Source organism: Periplaneta americana, chromosome 1 (genome assembly GCF_040183065.1).
Source record: "Periplaneta americana isolate PAMFEO1 chromosome 1, P.americana_PAMFEO1_priV1, whole genome shotgun sequence".
NCBI lineage: Eukaryota > Metazoa > Arthropoda > Insecta > Blattodea > Blattidae > Periplaneta > Periplaneta americana.
The window spans coordinates 124,919,602-124,937,100 of record NC_091117.1 but is presented as its reverse complement, the minus strand read 5'-3'; the positions used below and the strand labels follow the sequence as shown (position 1 = coordinate 124,937,100).

The 17,499-nt window shown below is 34.2% G+C and overlaps 1 protein-coding gene across 1 annotated transcript in view; it reads right to left on the bottom strand.

Moving 5' to 3' along the window:
- Positions 1-17,499, bottom strand: part of Dnah3 (dynein heavy chain 3, axonemal) — a 367,976-nt gene that overhangs the window by 142,284 nt on the left and 208,193 nt on the right. The window contains exons 42-43 of the mRNA XM_069827040.1: positions 7,927-8,087; positions 3,127-3,267 (exon numbers count right to left, since the gene is read on the bottom strand). Coding sequence (XP_069683141.1) covers positions 3,127-3,267; positions 7,927-8,087 — 302 coding nt within the window. The remainder of the gene's footprint in view (positions 1-3,126; positions 3,268-7,926; positions 8,088-17,499) is intronic.

Below are 17,499 nucleotides of genomic sequence, written 5' to 3'. Positions count from 1 at the left end.
TCAATAAAAATCAACTGTAGGCATTAAGTTATCATAAATGAAAATCAGATGAAAATATGTGATATTTTATAAATAATGAAAGTATTACAGTCATGAATTGGTGCACGATCAGTAGAGGATCCTTATATTGTCACTGGACAAATCGTAACAGTATTATACTTTTCATATTACATTATTCACCCAATAATAATAAAATTTTGAGATAACTTATATAATTAAAGTTAAAAAGTTTTAAAGAAAAGTATATGTTTTGAAAGCATAAGAAAGAAGTTAAAATCTTCTATTAACTTTACTTAAATTAATACACCTAAATCAATAATAAAAATAAATAAATCCTAATACCTAGAAAAATAATAAATAATTTAATGATAAGTGCAAAAAACCTTTTCAAGCCAAATTCTGTGTATGTAATTTTATTGAAGGACCCAGACTGACCAGCTAGCTGCTGGTCTCACGTTCACATGTCGAAGCAGAGGTGGACGATCATCCAACCAGAATGGAGATATTGTGTGGTTAGCACGATGATTCCCCAGGCGTTACAGCTGGCTTTCGCAACCAGATTTTGCTACCTATCGTAGCTCCCCAAGTGCATCACTATGTTGGGTGGGCACCAGTCCCATACACTGGCCGAAATTTAATAAAAAAATTTCTTTCCTCATGAGGACTCGAACCAGCGCGCATTTCGTAATGTGAGTCCTAGGCAGGATGCCTTAGACCACGACACCACAGTGCGGGAATTTCAACTTCTTTACTGGTGTTAATTTTTAGGAAATAACATGGCTGACTAGTTTCGAAATGTTGTTCTTCATTGTTTAAAGCCTAGTCACATTAATGGGATGGGACGGAATGATTTGTTGGAATGCTACAGGGGAACTGGAGCTCCTGGAGAAAACCCCTGTGTTATACCTGAATGACAGGCTTTGACTAACACAAGTCATAAATCGTGGATATCCTGGGGATCGAACCCGGGTCCACAGAATTATGAGCCCATCACTCTAGCCACTGGACTGTCTTGGTGGCTGTTTGTATATTATAAACAATTCTGATCTGTTGGAAAAAAGTATATGATAATTATTTATTTACTGCTTTCTTGGAATGGTAAAGGAACACAAAAAATATATTCATTAACCCTATTTCACTTTCATAACATAATTCTGCCCACAAAACCTAGCATTCTATTCTAAAAATAATAAGTATGGTATCGGTATAAAATATATTTCATGAAGTTAAAAATCACTAAAATTGTATTTTATAAAACAAAAGAAACATAATAAATCGAATGGTGTGCAATTTAAGGGTAAGGTAAAGGTAAAGGTGTTGCTTTTAGGAGATATGAAGGGGCATAGGGGACATGAAGGTAGAGCTCCATGCTTTCATGAGCTCGAGACTAGACTGAGGTGGTGTAGTTGGCGTCATGTTTCGACTGCCAACCTGATACCCGATTTGAGAGGAGTCTCAGTGGACCCCAGGATATCACCACTTGGGACTTAATCCTGGATCTTCCAGTCTGCAGTCAGTTGCTTTACAAACTGACTCCCTGTCGCAGTTTTAGGGTAACGTTTTGTGATGCTTACAAGAATAAAGAAAAACATAATATATTATTATTTATGGCTTTTATAGAACCTGGAGGTTCATTGCCGCCCTCACACAAGCTCACCATCAGTCCCTATCCTGAGCAAGATTAATCCAGTCTCTACCATCATATCCCATCTCCCTTAAATCCATTTTAATATTATCCTCCCATTTACGTCTCGGCCTCTCGAAAGATCTTTTCATAATATATTATAGATTTTTTTTTAAATTTATTAAAGAAATTACCTAACTCTGATTACAAAACTGCATTATTCTTTTCCCCTTATGATTTTGGTGTTCTGAAAGTTTAGAATAGAGGAGGACTGTTAGCACAATTATTATGCCATGAATGAAAATATGTTGTTGTTGTTTTCTAATGCCAGGCGTTTGACAATAAAGTCATTTGACCTCTTGCACTCCAATATTTTTCAAAGATATTATCATGACCAGCCACTGAAGCACAGATTTTGAGGTGTTCCGAATCAATTTCTTGGTTTGAGTTGCACAATGGACAGTTAGGGGACTGATATATATTCCAATTCTATGCAGGTGTTGGCCAAACAATCATGGCCTGTTGCCAATCTAAATGCAGCTACAGACGATTTTCGTGGTAAATCGGGAATTAACTGTGGATTTTGATGCAGGGAGTTCCATTTTTTCCCTTGGGATTGAGTTATCAAATTTTGTTTGTTGAAGTCTAAGTATGTAGATTTAATAAATCTCTTCACAGAGTAATACGTAGATTTAGTAACAGGTCTGTAAGTAGCAGTGCTGCCCTTCTTTGCTAAAGCATTCACATTCTCGTTTCCCAGGATTCCACAATGGGATGGTATCCATTGGAATACAATTCTTTTATTGAGTGATATTAATTGAGAGAGCATTTTAGTTATTTCTGCTGTTTGAGAGGAAGGTGTGTGTTTAGAGACAAATACCCAATGTCCCATCCCTACCTTCCCATGGTGCAGCCGTTAGTAAGCATAATTTTACGAGCTGAACTAAAGGGAGGGGCTACTCATCAATTAGCACTGGTCAGCTTGATGAGTTAATGACTGAATTTGGTATAATTTTCCTCTATTCAATACCTAATTCCCTCTTTACCCTTTCCTATCCAGTCCTCTGACTGAACTCTTACTTTCTTCGACCCCAATGGCATTAGAGCATTCGAAGCCTAGGGGTTCATTTCCCTTTCCTTCCTCCTCTTTCTACTTTTCTGTTCCTAGTGCTGACCTGCTATGGCACTAAAATCGTCCTCCAGTGGCTTAAGGAGGGAAAGATGGTGATCAACAAGATCTCCCAGTTAGGTCCAATGGACCCGTCGACCAACAGCAGGTGTGGTCCTCCAGACATTCTGGGGGTTGTGTGTGAATGAAGTAGCCACCAAAACGTTAAAATATGGTGTTCACTTAAATCGGCTACAACTTGGCATTTAACTCCAATATGAATGAAAATATAAACTGCAGCATATCTCATAAAGAAGATCAGCTACATAAAAACATGAACAAAAAGAATATACATATCGCTGCTATAACTGAAACTAAGAAGAATATAGCATACCTTTGAGAAAGGTTACTGACACTGGTATGGAAATGCTTACACAGTTCCACACACTGATTTCTTATGTAGTCATCCATATCAATCTGTTTCAAAAAATTATTAGCAACCAGCTCTAATGCATCTTCCGGCCACGCAGTAAACCTGTAAATAAGAAAATCCGCTAACTATTAATCATTACGATGCAGAGGCAATAAATTAAATTTACTACGACCAAATACATTATGGATACGATTGTCAAAAAAATTCATAAAAAAGAAGTTCTTATTAATGAACAAAGAAACTGCAATTAGAAAATTAATGAACAATAAGAACCGGAACAGGTTTTTATCTTTTTTTATTTAAAATAAAAGAAATGTAAATAATTAATGAAAAACTGGAAATGAATGAAGAAGGAGTCAATGTTTGCAATAAGGATGAACAGGAAGCAAACCAGCATCTCTTTGTAATGAATCGATACACAGAAAACGAAAGTTCCAAATATAATAGCTAAAATAAAAAGTTAAAGAAAAGAGTTATTAAAAGATAGAAAAATCACAGAACTAACAAACAAATTCAAATTTGACAGATACACATTCTCAAGATTAACAGATAATAATATTTTGGATTTAGTTAGAAATTATTTAGCAATCTTGTATATTTCAAAATTCAATAGTTTTGAGGCATTGACAAAAGAATATTATGAGATTAAACTAAGAAATTAAGCTTGCCAACTAAAGAAGGCTTATATGAGCTGTATAAATATTTCTGCAGTGAAAGAGGAATGGAGGAAAATAACATAATTGACGATTTATATAAACTTGCTGCACATTGTAGAACTAGAAAGGAAATTCAGCTTAAGCTGGTAAATAAGTTTTATGGTCTACAATAAATCGATTGTGCATAAGTAAAAAAAAAAAAGGTCGAAACTTGCACTAAAACAATACGTAAGTGTAAGATAGACCAAAAATGAAAGTGGCTAGATCAAACAACATTAGTACGGTATTACTGGTACATAAAATTTGTTATTAGAATTGTATATTTGAAATTGATAATAGTATATAACTTGGACATATTGTTTAGCATATGTATTAACTTTGTGAATTATTAATTAAAATTAAATATAGCTAACCCACCTGGATAGCACCCTTTATCAGTTCTTCTAGACTTATCTTCCCTGAAGTTTATGAATCCTGTAACATCGTAACTTTCTCCTTGTTGAGCCCATGTCTCTCCTAATCCTGAAATATCTACTTCATGTAACAAATTATATAAGCTCCTATTACTAATTTTTTGTTTAATACTCTCGATATTCCAATAGCAAATTTTTAATGTAGCTGGGATCACTCCAGAGTCAGAAAAAGCAGTTTGGTTTAACTCGCCAGGTTAATGCATTCATTTGCAGTTGCCATCCTGACCTGTGTTACACTGTGTATGGCCCCTGCAGCTTCTTGTTATTACTTGAGTATCTGTATTGTTGTTAGTCGTCCCAAACCAATTTCGTGTGTCTGTTGTCACGTCACTCTATCGTCGTCTGTCTAATTGTATGATGCTGCCAGTTGGTATCCTCACAATCTTAGGTGATGTTGCTTCCCCAGCTGATGATGATTTTGCAATTCTCTACTGTTCTCTATCTCCTTCCAATGTGATGTCAGTTCTCGCTGCTTCTTGATCCACGTGCCTTGAATTCATGTCTCCATGTTGAATCTTTCGTACACTACTTTTAACACTTCTATATAAATAATTGATTAAATGGCGATCTTACTCGTGTTAATTATGTAAGCATGTGCGGCTTACAGTTGTTTCGGTGCTACTTGACACCATCCTCAGAGCCTTGACAGAAGGCTGAGGATGGTGTCAAGTAGCACCGAAACAGCTGTAAGCCACACATGCTTACATAATTAACACGAGTAAGATCGCCATTTAATCAATTATTTATAATCATGTCTACTTGTTTCTCCTGAATAAAGTTATGCCGAGTCACTTCCTCTTCTTGCGAAGCAGTTGTAGCTGATCTTCTGTTAGTATTGATGACAATGTCTCTTCTACAGTAATCTAAATCAAATTGTTTTCAATTTATAATTAATTTATTCCGTCTTAAAAATGCTCTGTGACATCTTCTTTTAGCGTCCATTAAATATTTTTTAACTAATTTCTTATATTTCTACAGGAAAAACATTTTCAATTCGAACTTCTGTGCTAGATAAATATTTACATTTCGCGAAAACTTCCATTTTCTTTGCAAAATATGTGAATTTCACAACGATAGGCCATGAACCTCTCCGTTTTCCAAATCTAAACATACAGTCAACCAACCAATCTGCATCTTCTATTTTTAGTCTATTATATAAAATGTCCGACACAATATTCATAGTTTCAAAATTTCTCTCATTAGCCCATTCATTTATACCTACCGAAAATAACAATATTATTTTCTACAATTTGGAATTTCTCGTTAGAGATTTTTCCGTTGTTGCTGTTCTAACACTGTCTTCCAACTTCTTAAGGCGATCTATAGTTCCTTCAGCAAATTTATCTATTTCTTCCTTCATTGAATAAGAATATTCTTTCACTCCTTTAATATCGTTTGTAATGACGTCAAACTTTTCCAAGAAAGCAGTAAACATAGTTTTTAGATCATTGATGTCACTTCGTCCAGCTGAAATTTCTTTATTTTTATTTTCCAACATCGCTTGTAGTTGTTCCATTTTTGTTTCAGGCCCAGAGTCAAGCTCCATATTTTCAAACACTAATAGCACAAATATTATTATATCTGACAACAGTTTTTTGGCTTTAATACCATCATTTCCATTTACTTCTTTGCATATTAACTTAACACTTCTATTATTCCACCTTCCTGCACTGCTATGTCAATCATATTTCACAGCACTAGCTTCTCCACATGTCCGTCTCCTACCAGTGTCAGCATGCAACTGTCGTAACCACTAACTTCGTAACTTCAAATATTAATATAGCTTAGAATTTTTTATTATTAAAAACACAGAATAAGATGGGTAGACATTGTCTCAATGTCTCATAGCAAGCTTCGCCCCTGAATTTAACTTCAGAAAAATTGTACATTTAATACATGTTCAAATCAATTCATATGAAATGGAACAAAGTCAGTACGAATTAATGCTAAGAAACAAATGAAAGAGGTGTATTTTTCAAAATTGCACTAGTATATTTTTTAACAAATTACACTGAAAAAAAAAGACGGAATTTTATGGAAACTTTTAAAGCTGTCAAACTATATATTTAATTTTTCAATAATTTACTATTATGTTTAAGAGTTCTACATATTTGGAAGTTTTGAAATAGAAAGGTATCAAAAATAAACAAGAAACAAAATGTATTTGTAATAAATGAAAATAAAAATAAATAAATGAAAATAAATATAAAAATAGATAAGTGAATTTAAAAATAGATAAATAAATGAAAATAAAAATAAATACATGAATATAAAAATACATATATAAATGTAAATAAAAAATAAACATATGAAAATAAAAATATATATATGAAAATAAAAATAAATAAATAAATAAATAAATAAATAAAGACAAAAATAAATAAAGATAAAAATAAATAAATAAATAAATAAATAAATAAATAGATAAATAAATAAATAAAGATAAAAATAAATAAATACATAGATGAGAATAAAAATAAATAAATAAAGAGATGAAAAAAGTAAATAAATAAATGAAGATAAAAGTAAATAAATAAATGAAGATAAAAGTTAGTAAGTAAATAAAAAATAAATAAATACACAAATAAATAAATAATCAGGACTTTTCTTTTACTAATATTGGGTGCTTGACAGTTCGTCGTTGAAAAAGAGAAAAGTATTTGAGAAATTAATGTTATTTTTAATTCGAGTTTGTTTGTTCTTCCCTTTTTGCTGCATATTTATTTGCATATACATAAGCATATTTGGTGTATTTTTATACTGCATAGAAATCCTAGTCCTGATTACCACATATTTATACCATTTTCTCTGTTGTTTACAGATTTCGTAAGTAAAATAAAGGTATCCCCTTTATATGTCATCGTAGAGCTTAGGGGACATGGAGGTAGAATTCCATGCTTTCATGACCCGGAACTAGAATGAGGTGGTGTGGTTGGCACCATAATCCGACTGCCATTTATCTCTATAAAAGACCCGGTACTCAATTTGATAGAAGGCTGAATGAACCTCAGTGCCGTTCTGGATTTTGGGAAAGAGAAAACTCCTACTACTAGCTAGGATTTACCCCGGAACCTTCCAGTCCATAGTTGGTCTATCAACTGAGCTACCTGACTGCCAAGTGTATTTCTGTGTTTCATCTTAACGACTATTGAATATGCATGTGAAAATTAAGGACTTGAATGAAATAATTATGGTTATGCATACATGGATAATCTTTCCATGACGAAACCATTAATATCATCTGCAATATGTAAATAGGTTCCTACATATGGAGCACAGATGTTTTTTTTTTATTCAATGCAGTGGCATTTGACTGGCGTCATTGGCCGAACAATGGCGATTAAAACCAAAATGAAAGATAGAAACAAAATAAAGCGAATAATGTACAAAGTGAAACTACGAAGGAGGGATGTCAGCACTGCTGCAACAGACATAATGTGAAAGTTCTTAATCAATCTAACTCTTATTCTTGTAGTGCAGCCATTATATTCTATATAAAGGAACTAGTTTAAGAAAAATTTAAAAGTTTTGCTTTAAATATTTATTAAAAGTTCTTTTCACTCTCAGAAACAGAAAAAAATACTACTTGCAAATACACTATCTCTGCACTCTTTTCCTTAATACAGCCTTACCAATCAATAGTACAGCAGTTGATGAGTGAAGGAAACATCCGCAATCTGTTTCGGAATGAAGCTCCAATAGGTGACATTGCTAATGCCACATGAAGATTAGCTTTAATTCTATCAATGAAGAAATTGTATAATGCAAGGGGTGTTGGTTCAATCTTCTTATTCTGAGAATAAAGCAAACGTCAATTTAAATATGTGATTCATCATTTTATTGCGACTAATTCTGCAATGCTTAGGAAAAGTGGCATAAGTCAGTTTACACAAACATTTTTTTATGAATTTATTGACAATTTACGGAACATCTGCTCGCTTGGGAAGAGAGACATATGTTTTTTTCCCATTACAATAATTCATACATAAGAAAATTAAATCTACATAAATCAGTGTGAAGACAATTTTTTTCCTTCTCCTGTAAAATTAACATTTTTGACTTGTGCCACTTTTCTCGAGCACTACAGAATTGTATATCAACAGTAGGGATGGATATTATACTTGTAGGGTACAAAGTAAATAAGTTATTTAAATAAAAAAACAACATTATTTGTATCACATTTCCACAATATAGTATATGGAGGGTGTGTGACTGTTGAAATGTGTTGCAATATAGAGTCTACCAAATTAGTTAATTTTCTCTTTCTTTGGTTTGAGTCCTTTGGATCTTGTTTGTAATATATATGCAAATTCTGTATTAAATTTTGCTTTACATATATAATAATTCATCGTTTTTTGTCTTCTGAAGTGATTTATTGACATTTCTGTGGAAGTTTCTTTGTTACTAAGGACTGTAACAAACATTTTATTTTATTTTGTTTTTTTAATTATTACATAAGAAAAACTACATACTGTTATTGCAAGTTATCTTGACCTTCCTGAGCGGGGAGAGAGGGGCAGAGGGAAGGAAGTGTGTAACGTGGGTGGAACCAACTGAATTGTTTGCGTATGCTCCGCATCATAATCTCTTGTCGAGAAACATAGAACTATTTCCTTCACTGCGTACCAGTAGTGTTAACATGGAGCAGCAACCACAGGGTAGTAATTATGGTGAAATCACACCACCGTGGAAAAAAGTAATGCTGTTATCCACAGAGAAATTATCGCAAATATAATTATTAAGTGTTGCGAGGAGGAAAAATTAAACAAATGTTTGCTGGAACCTCTTGATAAGGGATATGAGAGAGCGGCAAAATACTCTGCCAAAAGTATTAGTTCCGTGAAGAGAATCTATACTAATAATAAATCTGTAAGCGAAATTTTTCTGGTAATTTTCGCTTTTTCAAAAATAATTGGTGTTAACGTGTATAATTAATCATCCTGAAAACGAAAATCGCTTTTTTGAAACTTTTGTTTGTATGTCTGTCTGTCTGTCTGTCTGGATGTTTGTTACCTTTTCACGCGATAATGGCTGAATGGATTTCGATGAAAATTGGAACATAAATTAAGTTCGTTGTAACTTAGATTTTAGGCTATATGGCATTCAAAATACTTTATTTAAAAGGGGGGTTATAAGGGGGCCTGAATTAAATAAACCGAAATATCTCGCTTATTATTGATTTTTGTGAAAAATGTTATATAACAAAAGTTTCTTTAAAAATAATTTCCGATAAGTTTTATCCCAGGCAAAATTTTGATATGACATATTTAAGTCTGTCTATCTGTCTGGATGTTTGTTACCTTTTCACGCGATAATGGCTGATTATGAGGGGGCCTGAATTAAATAAACCGAAATATCTCGCTTATTATTGATTTTTGTGAAAAATGTTACATGACAAAGGTTTCTTTAAAAATAATTTCCGATAAGTTTTATCCCAGGCAAAATTTTGATAGGACTGATATTTAAGGATATACAAGAGTTTTAAAATAACAATACAATATATTTCCACCGCTGCCTCAGATTATAGTGTCGTTGTTCCGTAACTTCTATGTGCAAAATATTAAATTTTTAGTAGGAAGAAAAACAAATTTATTCATTCTATGGCAGTAGTGCATAGGAGATTGTGAATTCTTACATTTTCGAAAGAAAGAAATATAATTAAGTTATATACGTGTATAGTAGATTGTATTATTTGCTGCATCACTATTTATGTTATTTAATAGAGCAAAAATCTGAAAATCGCTGTTACATAGGAGTTATTGCAGGAACGACGACGATGGCTACAATGAATCAAAACAAATGACTCCGTCTATTTAAGGCGGCTTTGACGTTTATCAATTATACAGAGAATATTTTGTGTGTTTGTATGAAGTAATCTCAGAAGCTAATTAACTTTCACTATTTGAAATTTGTAGTTTCTCTAGATGAATGTAATGCTACAAACGAGGACTGAGGTAAGATGAAAAGAAATCTGTACGCACAGAAAACTTGATATTCTGTCGAAATATTGTACAACTTGATTATTGCAGCTTTATTTGGTCCACATAAAATACTCTAATTTTATACACTCATTTTACCATAGAGATCACTGGAGCTGAGTTATTTTAAAAGGTGTCATGAAATGGCGTTCCTGGGCTCATAATTTACCCATATTCGTTTCCTGTGTTTCTTAAAATAATATTTATGTAGGTACCTCATTTTTTTATTTGCATAAACAATGATATACAACCGAGCGAGTTGGCTCAGGTGGTAGCATTTGAGACACGCTTTTGGGGATCCCGGGTTCAAACCCCGTGGCCGACCAATCTGACTGAGGTTTTTCATGATTTCCCTTAGTCATAAAGGCAAATGCCGGATTGGAAAGATACATGCCATTATTCATCACCGCCTCAATTACCAATACCAAAAACATTAATCAAAGTCTGTAATCAGTTACATGAACACAAGCCATCTACAACACACAATAGAAACAGGAACTCAACAAGAGTAAAAAGGGCCTGCTGATATACCCACACATTCTAAACACGCGACACGACCACAGATGTTAAAGCGTGAATAAAATAAACTTAACAAAAAAAAAAAAAGATGCACAGTAAGGTTAACATAATAATGATCTTCGTACACAATCAACTCTATTAATTTGGAGTGATTTATTAAAGGATGCGTTCAAGACTAATTTAGAATTATATTTGCACCAAATGAGTGGTGTCTGGATCAAAATGATAGCATTTTAATTATTTAAATACAATTTAAATTAAGTAACATATTAAACGATTTATTCTTCTATCAAACACGAATGTTCCCTGGACCCAATGTTCTATTTTAATTATGTAATTACTTTATATTTATTTCTAATAAGTGCAGCGGAGCGCATGGGTACAGCTAGTTAAGAATAATATTGAATTACAACCGAATGAACCTCACACTACTCTGGAAAAGAATAGTTATGTAATGTTTAGAGATTATTGCTATAATAGTCATGTAGGCCCTACAATAGTCTGTGTACTGTGAGCGACATAATGAATTACTGTTGTTAGTTATTATTTTGTTTTGGTTCTACAAAATATGATATTTCATTCCAGAATTAGGACTTGTGTAAAGTTGTAGTGGACGACTTCGATCAACGTGTAATTCGGGATATAATCGAAGAATTCTATCTTGTTCAGAAAGTAGTACCTACGATTAAGAAGATAATTCCGAATGGATGCCATTGACGAAATAATTTATTTTGGACCAAGCGATGATGGCAGCAATGATAGGGATATGGATTGTGTATAATTGTACATTAATGTAAATTCAAATAATAAGCCTGTAAAATATTGTTATAAGAATATGTACATATTAACTGAAGGTGTAAGTCATGCAGGTCTATATAATGTATAGAAATAGCTGTAGTAACTCCGTCATTGCCAGTCCCCAGCCCGGATGAGAGAGGAATGTACACACGATTATATTTAAGTTCTTACTCATTACAGGTTAATTAAAATCTACTTCGAAACTCTGTTCTCCTCTCAAAACCGGAGTGTTGTGAGAAGATGATGTTTGTATTGAACCAAGTTCTTTTACAGTAGAGAGCCGTAAAGTGAAAGAACGAACGTTTTCTGAAAAGACTCACATTACCCAAGGGAGGGGCATCTTTGCAGTGCTGTTATGTTGATTCGTACATGCCGTACCGAGCAGTTCGAAAAACAGACTTAGGGGATGTAAGGTTCAAGATAACTTGCAATAACAGTATTTACATAAAATCAATCCATAGTGCGAACAGCCTATGAAAGGCCAAGGATGACCAGCTGGCTTCTTTCCTCACGTCCTTAGTAGAGGTGAACGATTATCCAACCAGAATGGAAGTATCTTGTAATCAGCACAATGATCCCTTCAGCATTATAGCTGGTTTTGAAACTGGACTTTGCTACCTATCATAGTTCTCTAAATTCATCACAATGCTAGGTGAGCACCAGTCCCATAAACTGGCCGAAATTTCATGAAAAAATACCTTATCCATGAGGTCTTGAACCAGAGTACTTTTTATAATGAGAGTCCTAGACCACAATGCTATAACACAGGCAAAGCCGTATTTAGAGATCCTTATATCACTGAGCAAAAATAAAGTATCTTCTCCAAATAAATGATACACAGAATTTATAAATATAAATAATTACATAAATGAGGAGGTCAGAATGAGAGTAGAGTAAGTCATATTCCACAAAAATGAGTTGCATGTACTTTCATATAAAGGCCATTGTTCTCTGAATTTTTTTTTTGAGAGATTTTATTCTTACTGCTTCATTATTCTTGTTTTTATACTGGTTACAATCTTGGTTTCATTACGGTGTAGTTATCCCCTGTTGAAACACAATTTTGTTCTGAAAACATTACTTACCGTATTTCAACTGTCATTCTAACTCCCTTAAATTTATATGTTCTCACAAATGTTTTTTTTTCAGGACCCAGAACACTACTTTAGATCACAAGAGGCTTTCTCCTTGCTCTGTGATTGGCAAACAACAGTTTATACTCTGTACCAGAAATATGTTCCATTTTACCCAAGTTTTGTATGAGTTTCCAGAAATTTGTTGCTCCCTAAAATTTGTTGCCCTGAGCAAGGGCCAGTTTGCCACCCCCTAAATATGGCTCTGGACATGAGACATAAATTTACACACCAGTATTGACAAATAATTGAGTGAAACTTACTTCCCCATATCAGATATAACAAAGATATAGTGCGATTACTTAACTTGTAAGGTAAGCAGTGCATTATATTTGTAATTAAACAATAGTAGGCCTAATACCTAAATTAATTCAAATATTCATTAAAATTAATAATTAGACATGTGTTACTGAGCACAGAACAAACAAACAAATCCGTTGCATGACAGCACATGGAGGGTCAAGGTCTACCAGCCGACTACTGGTCTCACGTCCACATGCCTCAGCAGAGGTGAACGATCATTCAACTAATACAGGGGTAACATATGGTTAGCACATGATCCACCCAGCCATTATGTTAGGTTGATGCATAAGTTCGTAGCGTTTTTGTTCGTCATCACAACACTGTGTTGTTAGGAGATTATTTATCATATGTCATTTGTTATTTCGAGTGTTGTGCTTGTAAATACGTCTTAAATTTTACGGATCTCAAGAAAGTTTGCGTTTTTTTAGTAGGTTATTTTACGACGCTGTATCAATATCTCAGGTTATTTAGCGTCTGAATGAGATGAAGGTGATAATACCAGTGAAAGGAGTCCGAGATCCAACACTGACAGTTACCCAGCATTTGCTCATACTGGGTTGAGGGAAAACCCCGGAAAAAATCTAAACCAGATAACTTGCCCCAACCGGAACTCGAACCCAGGCGAACTGGTTTCTCGGCCAGACGCTCTAACCATTACTTCACAGGTGTGGACAAGTTTGTGTTACTTGTGGGCTAAAGAAAATGGAGTGTCAAAGAAGATGCTTTACAAATTTAGCTTGACAACTTCTTTAACTCCAAATCAGCAGATTTCTACAGATGACAAATCAAAAAACTACCCCAGCATTGGCAGAGAGTCATAGATAATGTAGAAGAATATATTACCGACTAATTTCTGTGTTCTATTCATCTCAACTTTTGTCACAGCGAAAAACGCTACGAACTTTTTCATCAACCCAATAGCTGGCTTGCAAAATTGGATTACGCTACTCACTATAGCTCTCCAAATTCATTACAATGCACAATGGGCAAGATGAGCCAAAATCACTGTAGATTATGAACTTATTGTTCCCAACTGCGTCTACAGCATTGCTCTCCTGGATCACTGTATGATGCAAGGTGGGCACTGATCCCATACACTGACCGAAATTTTATGAAAAAATTTATTTTCTGATAAAGACTCGAACCAGTGCTCATTCCTTAATACTAGTCCAAGGTATGATGCTTTAGACCACGTAGTTACAGTGCAGAACAGTAAGCCAAAGTAATTAAAATACTTCCTTCCTCCAGAAAGGATGAAAAATTCACAATATTGTATTCCATACACAAAAAAAGACAGATTAGATACATATACATGCAAAACTGCACGGAAAAAAATACACACAACTATGCACAATTCTGCTTTAATTGCGGTTAAAATTTGAATCAAACAATTGATTTATTAACTTCTCGTCTCACTTTACGAGAGGCACAGAGGTTAAGAGTATTCGAGAATAAGGTGCTTAAGAAAATATTTGGGGAAAAAGGGATGAAGTTACAGGAGAATGGAGAAAGTTATACAACGCAGAAATGCATGCATTGTATTCTTCACCTAACATAATTAGGAACATTAAATCCAGACGTTTGAGATGGGCAGGGCATGTAGCATGTATGGGGTGAATCCAGAAATGCATATAGAGTGTTAGTTGGTAGACCTGAGGGATAAACGGCCTTTGCGGAGGCCAAAACGTAGATGGGAGGATAATAATAAAATGAATTTGAAGGAGTTGAGATATTTTGCTAGGGACTGGATTAATCTTGCTCAGGATAGGGATCGATGGTGGACTTATGTGAGGGCTACAATGAACCTCTGGGTTCTCTAAAAGCCATTTGTAAGTATCATCATCATCATCATCAACATCATCATCATCATCATTATTTTGTTCTCATGACTTTCACGGATCTCAATAGACTAAAGTACAAATTTGTGGCTACAAGTATATTTATTATATTTTCTTGCTAATTATGGTCTATAAGTTTTGCTGAAGAATTTTCGAAAGCTGTACAGTAGTTATTTCATAGGAAAGCATGTTGCATAAAGATGAATGCGTCTTCACATATATCCATGTATGATCCTCCTAAATAGTATGTAAAATTACACCTATTCGTGATATGACTATTGACAAGATTTGCACATCAGCTGTATCCCATTGTTGTGTAATTTCAACTGATTTAAATCGGTATATTTGTATATTTTGATTGTGTATGCTGACTAAATTTCCTATGTTTGGAAAAGTTTCACCAATATTAAAACGTATTTTTGTTATTTCTTTTTTTAAGACAAATATACTGGTACTTCTATCCTAATACATCTTTGTGGGATAATAATAATAATAATAATAATAATAATAATAATAATAATAATAATAATAATAATAATGAAGATATTATTATTATTATTATTATTATTATTATTATTATTATTATTATTATTATTATTATTATTATTATTATTATTATATCTATTAGGCGAGAGGGAGTTGGCCTTCTGCACCAATTCCCAACCTGGACGACCAGGTAATTTGTAGTCAGCATTTTCTTCCCCTAGCCTTTGAAGACTCAACTTCATGCACTACAAGGCAGTAGTGGCTGTTTGGTCTGCCTGGGTATTTTATTTCCCCAATATTTTCCATTTCTGGTGAGGATTCCCTTATCCGCCATCTGGGGAGGTCCATGGGAGTCAGCAACACCATTAGAAACTCAATTATCCGAGAAAAAAATGAAATTTCAGGATACAATCTTATATTACATCAAAACACAGCAGTTAGAATGGTACAGCCATGTTCAGTGGATGGAGGAAAAACGACTACCAAAATGTATATTGGAGTGGAAAACTGAAGGAACAAGATGCAGGGGAAGACCTAAATTTCCTGGAGTTAAGGCATTTTTGATGCTATGAAGGAAAGACAGCTGCAGATTGGAAATTGGATGGATAGAAGGCTCTGGCTACTAGGAATCGGAAGATGTCATCAACATCAGATAACCGAATAACAGACAGACAAAGAATACCGCACTGAACACATGGACAAAATATGTAGAAGAATTATATGAAATATGGAATTTTCCAGATGACTTAGCTATTGGGTAAGCAGCAGGAGTTGATGAAATCCCCAGTGAATTAATGAAATGCCTGGGTGAAGACAAGAAGGAAATTCTATCATTATGCAATGAAATATATGAGAAAGGCGAATGACCTGAACATTTTACGGAGATGCTGTTGCTGCCAATAACAAAGAAATATAATGCCAAGAAATGTAACGATTTCAGGACTATCAGCATGATATCGCACACAGTGAAGATTCTCCAGTGAATACAGAATCGACAGTTGGAAGAACAGTTGGAAGAAGAGCAGTTTGGCTTCAGGAAGGAAAAACATACGAGAGATGCAATTGGACTGCTGCAAACAATCAGTGAAAGATATCTAGAGAAAAATAAAGAAGTATCTGCAGTATTTGTGGACCTGGCAAAAGACATTTAACAGAGTGGATTGGAAGAAACTTATAATGATCCTGAATAAAAGTGGTGTGGATTGGAAAGAGAGAAGGCTGTTCAGTAACCTTTATGTGAAATAACGAGTAAAAGTCAGGATAGGAGAAGAAATGTTAGAAAGAAGTGAAAGAGAGAGTGGAATACGACAAGGATGTCCTTTATCACCTACCCTATTCAACATCTACTTGGAAAATTTAGTGAAGAATATGGGAGGGGTGGTAGTAGGAGGAAGAAGAATAAAATGCATAAGATTTGCTGATAATAGGGTGTTGTTAGCAGAAGAGGAGACGAAACTAAGGGGTATGCTACTAGAGCTAAATGACAGCTGTGAGCAGTATAGAATGAAGATAAATGCAAACAAGACAAAGATCCTGGTTATCAGAAGAAAAATAAAGAACGTAAACATCATCATCATCATCATCATCATCATCAGTTAGCGCTACAACCCGGGGTGGGTTTTGGCCTCCTTAACAACAGCCTTCCATCTTACTCTGTTCTTTACCATGTTAGTCCATCCTCTCACTCCCATAATTTCAAGATCTTTGGATACCCCATCCATCCACCTTAACTTTGGTCTGCCCTTTCTCCTCCTGTTATATAGTCTACCCTTTAATATTTTAATAGGAGTGCGTGTCTCAGGCATCCTGTTTACATGTCCTAGCCATCTCAGTCTTTGAGCTTTCAACATCTTGACCTCCTATCAGGTTAAGAAGTTCATTCTTGATGATCATTGACTGGGCCAAAGATTCTACACAGAATCTTCCATTCAAAACTTCTTAAGGAGTTCTCGTCTTTCTTTGTAAATGTCCATGTCTCTGAACCAAAGGTAACTACAGGACGAACTAACTTACTTACTTACAAATGGCTTTTAAGGAACCTGAAGTTCATTGCCGCCCTCACATAAGCCCGCCATCGGTCCCTATCCTGTGCAAGATTAATCCAGTCTCTATCATCATATCCCACCTCCCTCAAATCCATTTTAATATTA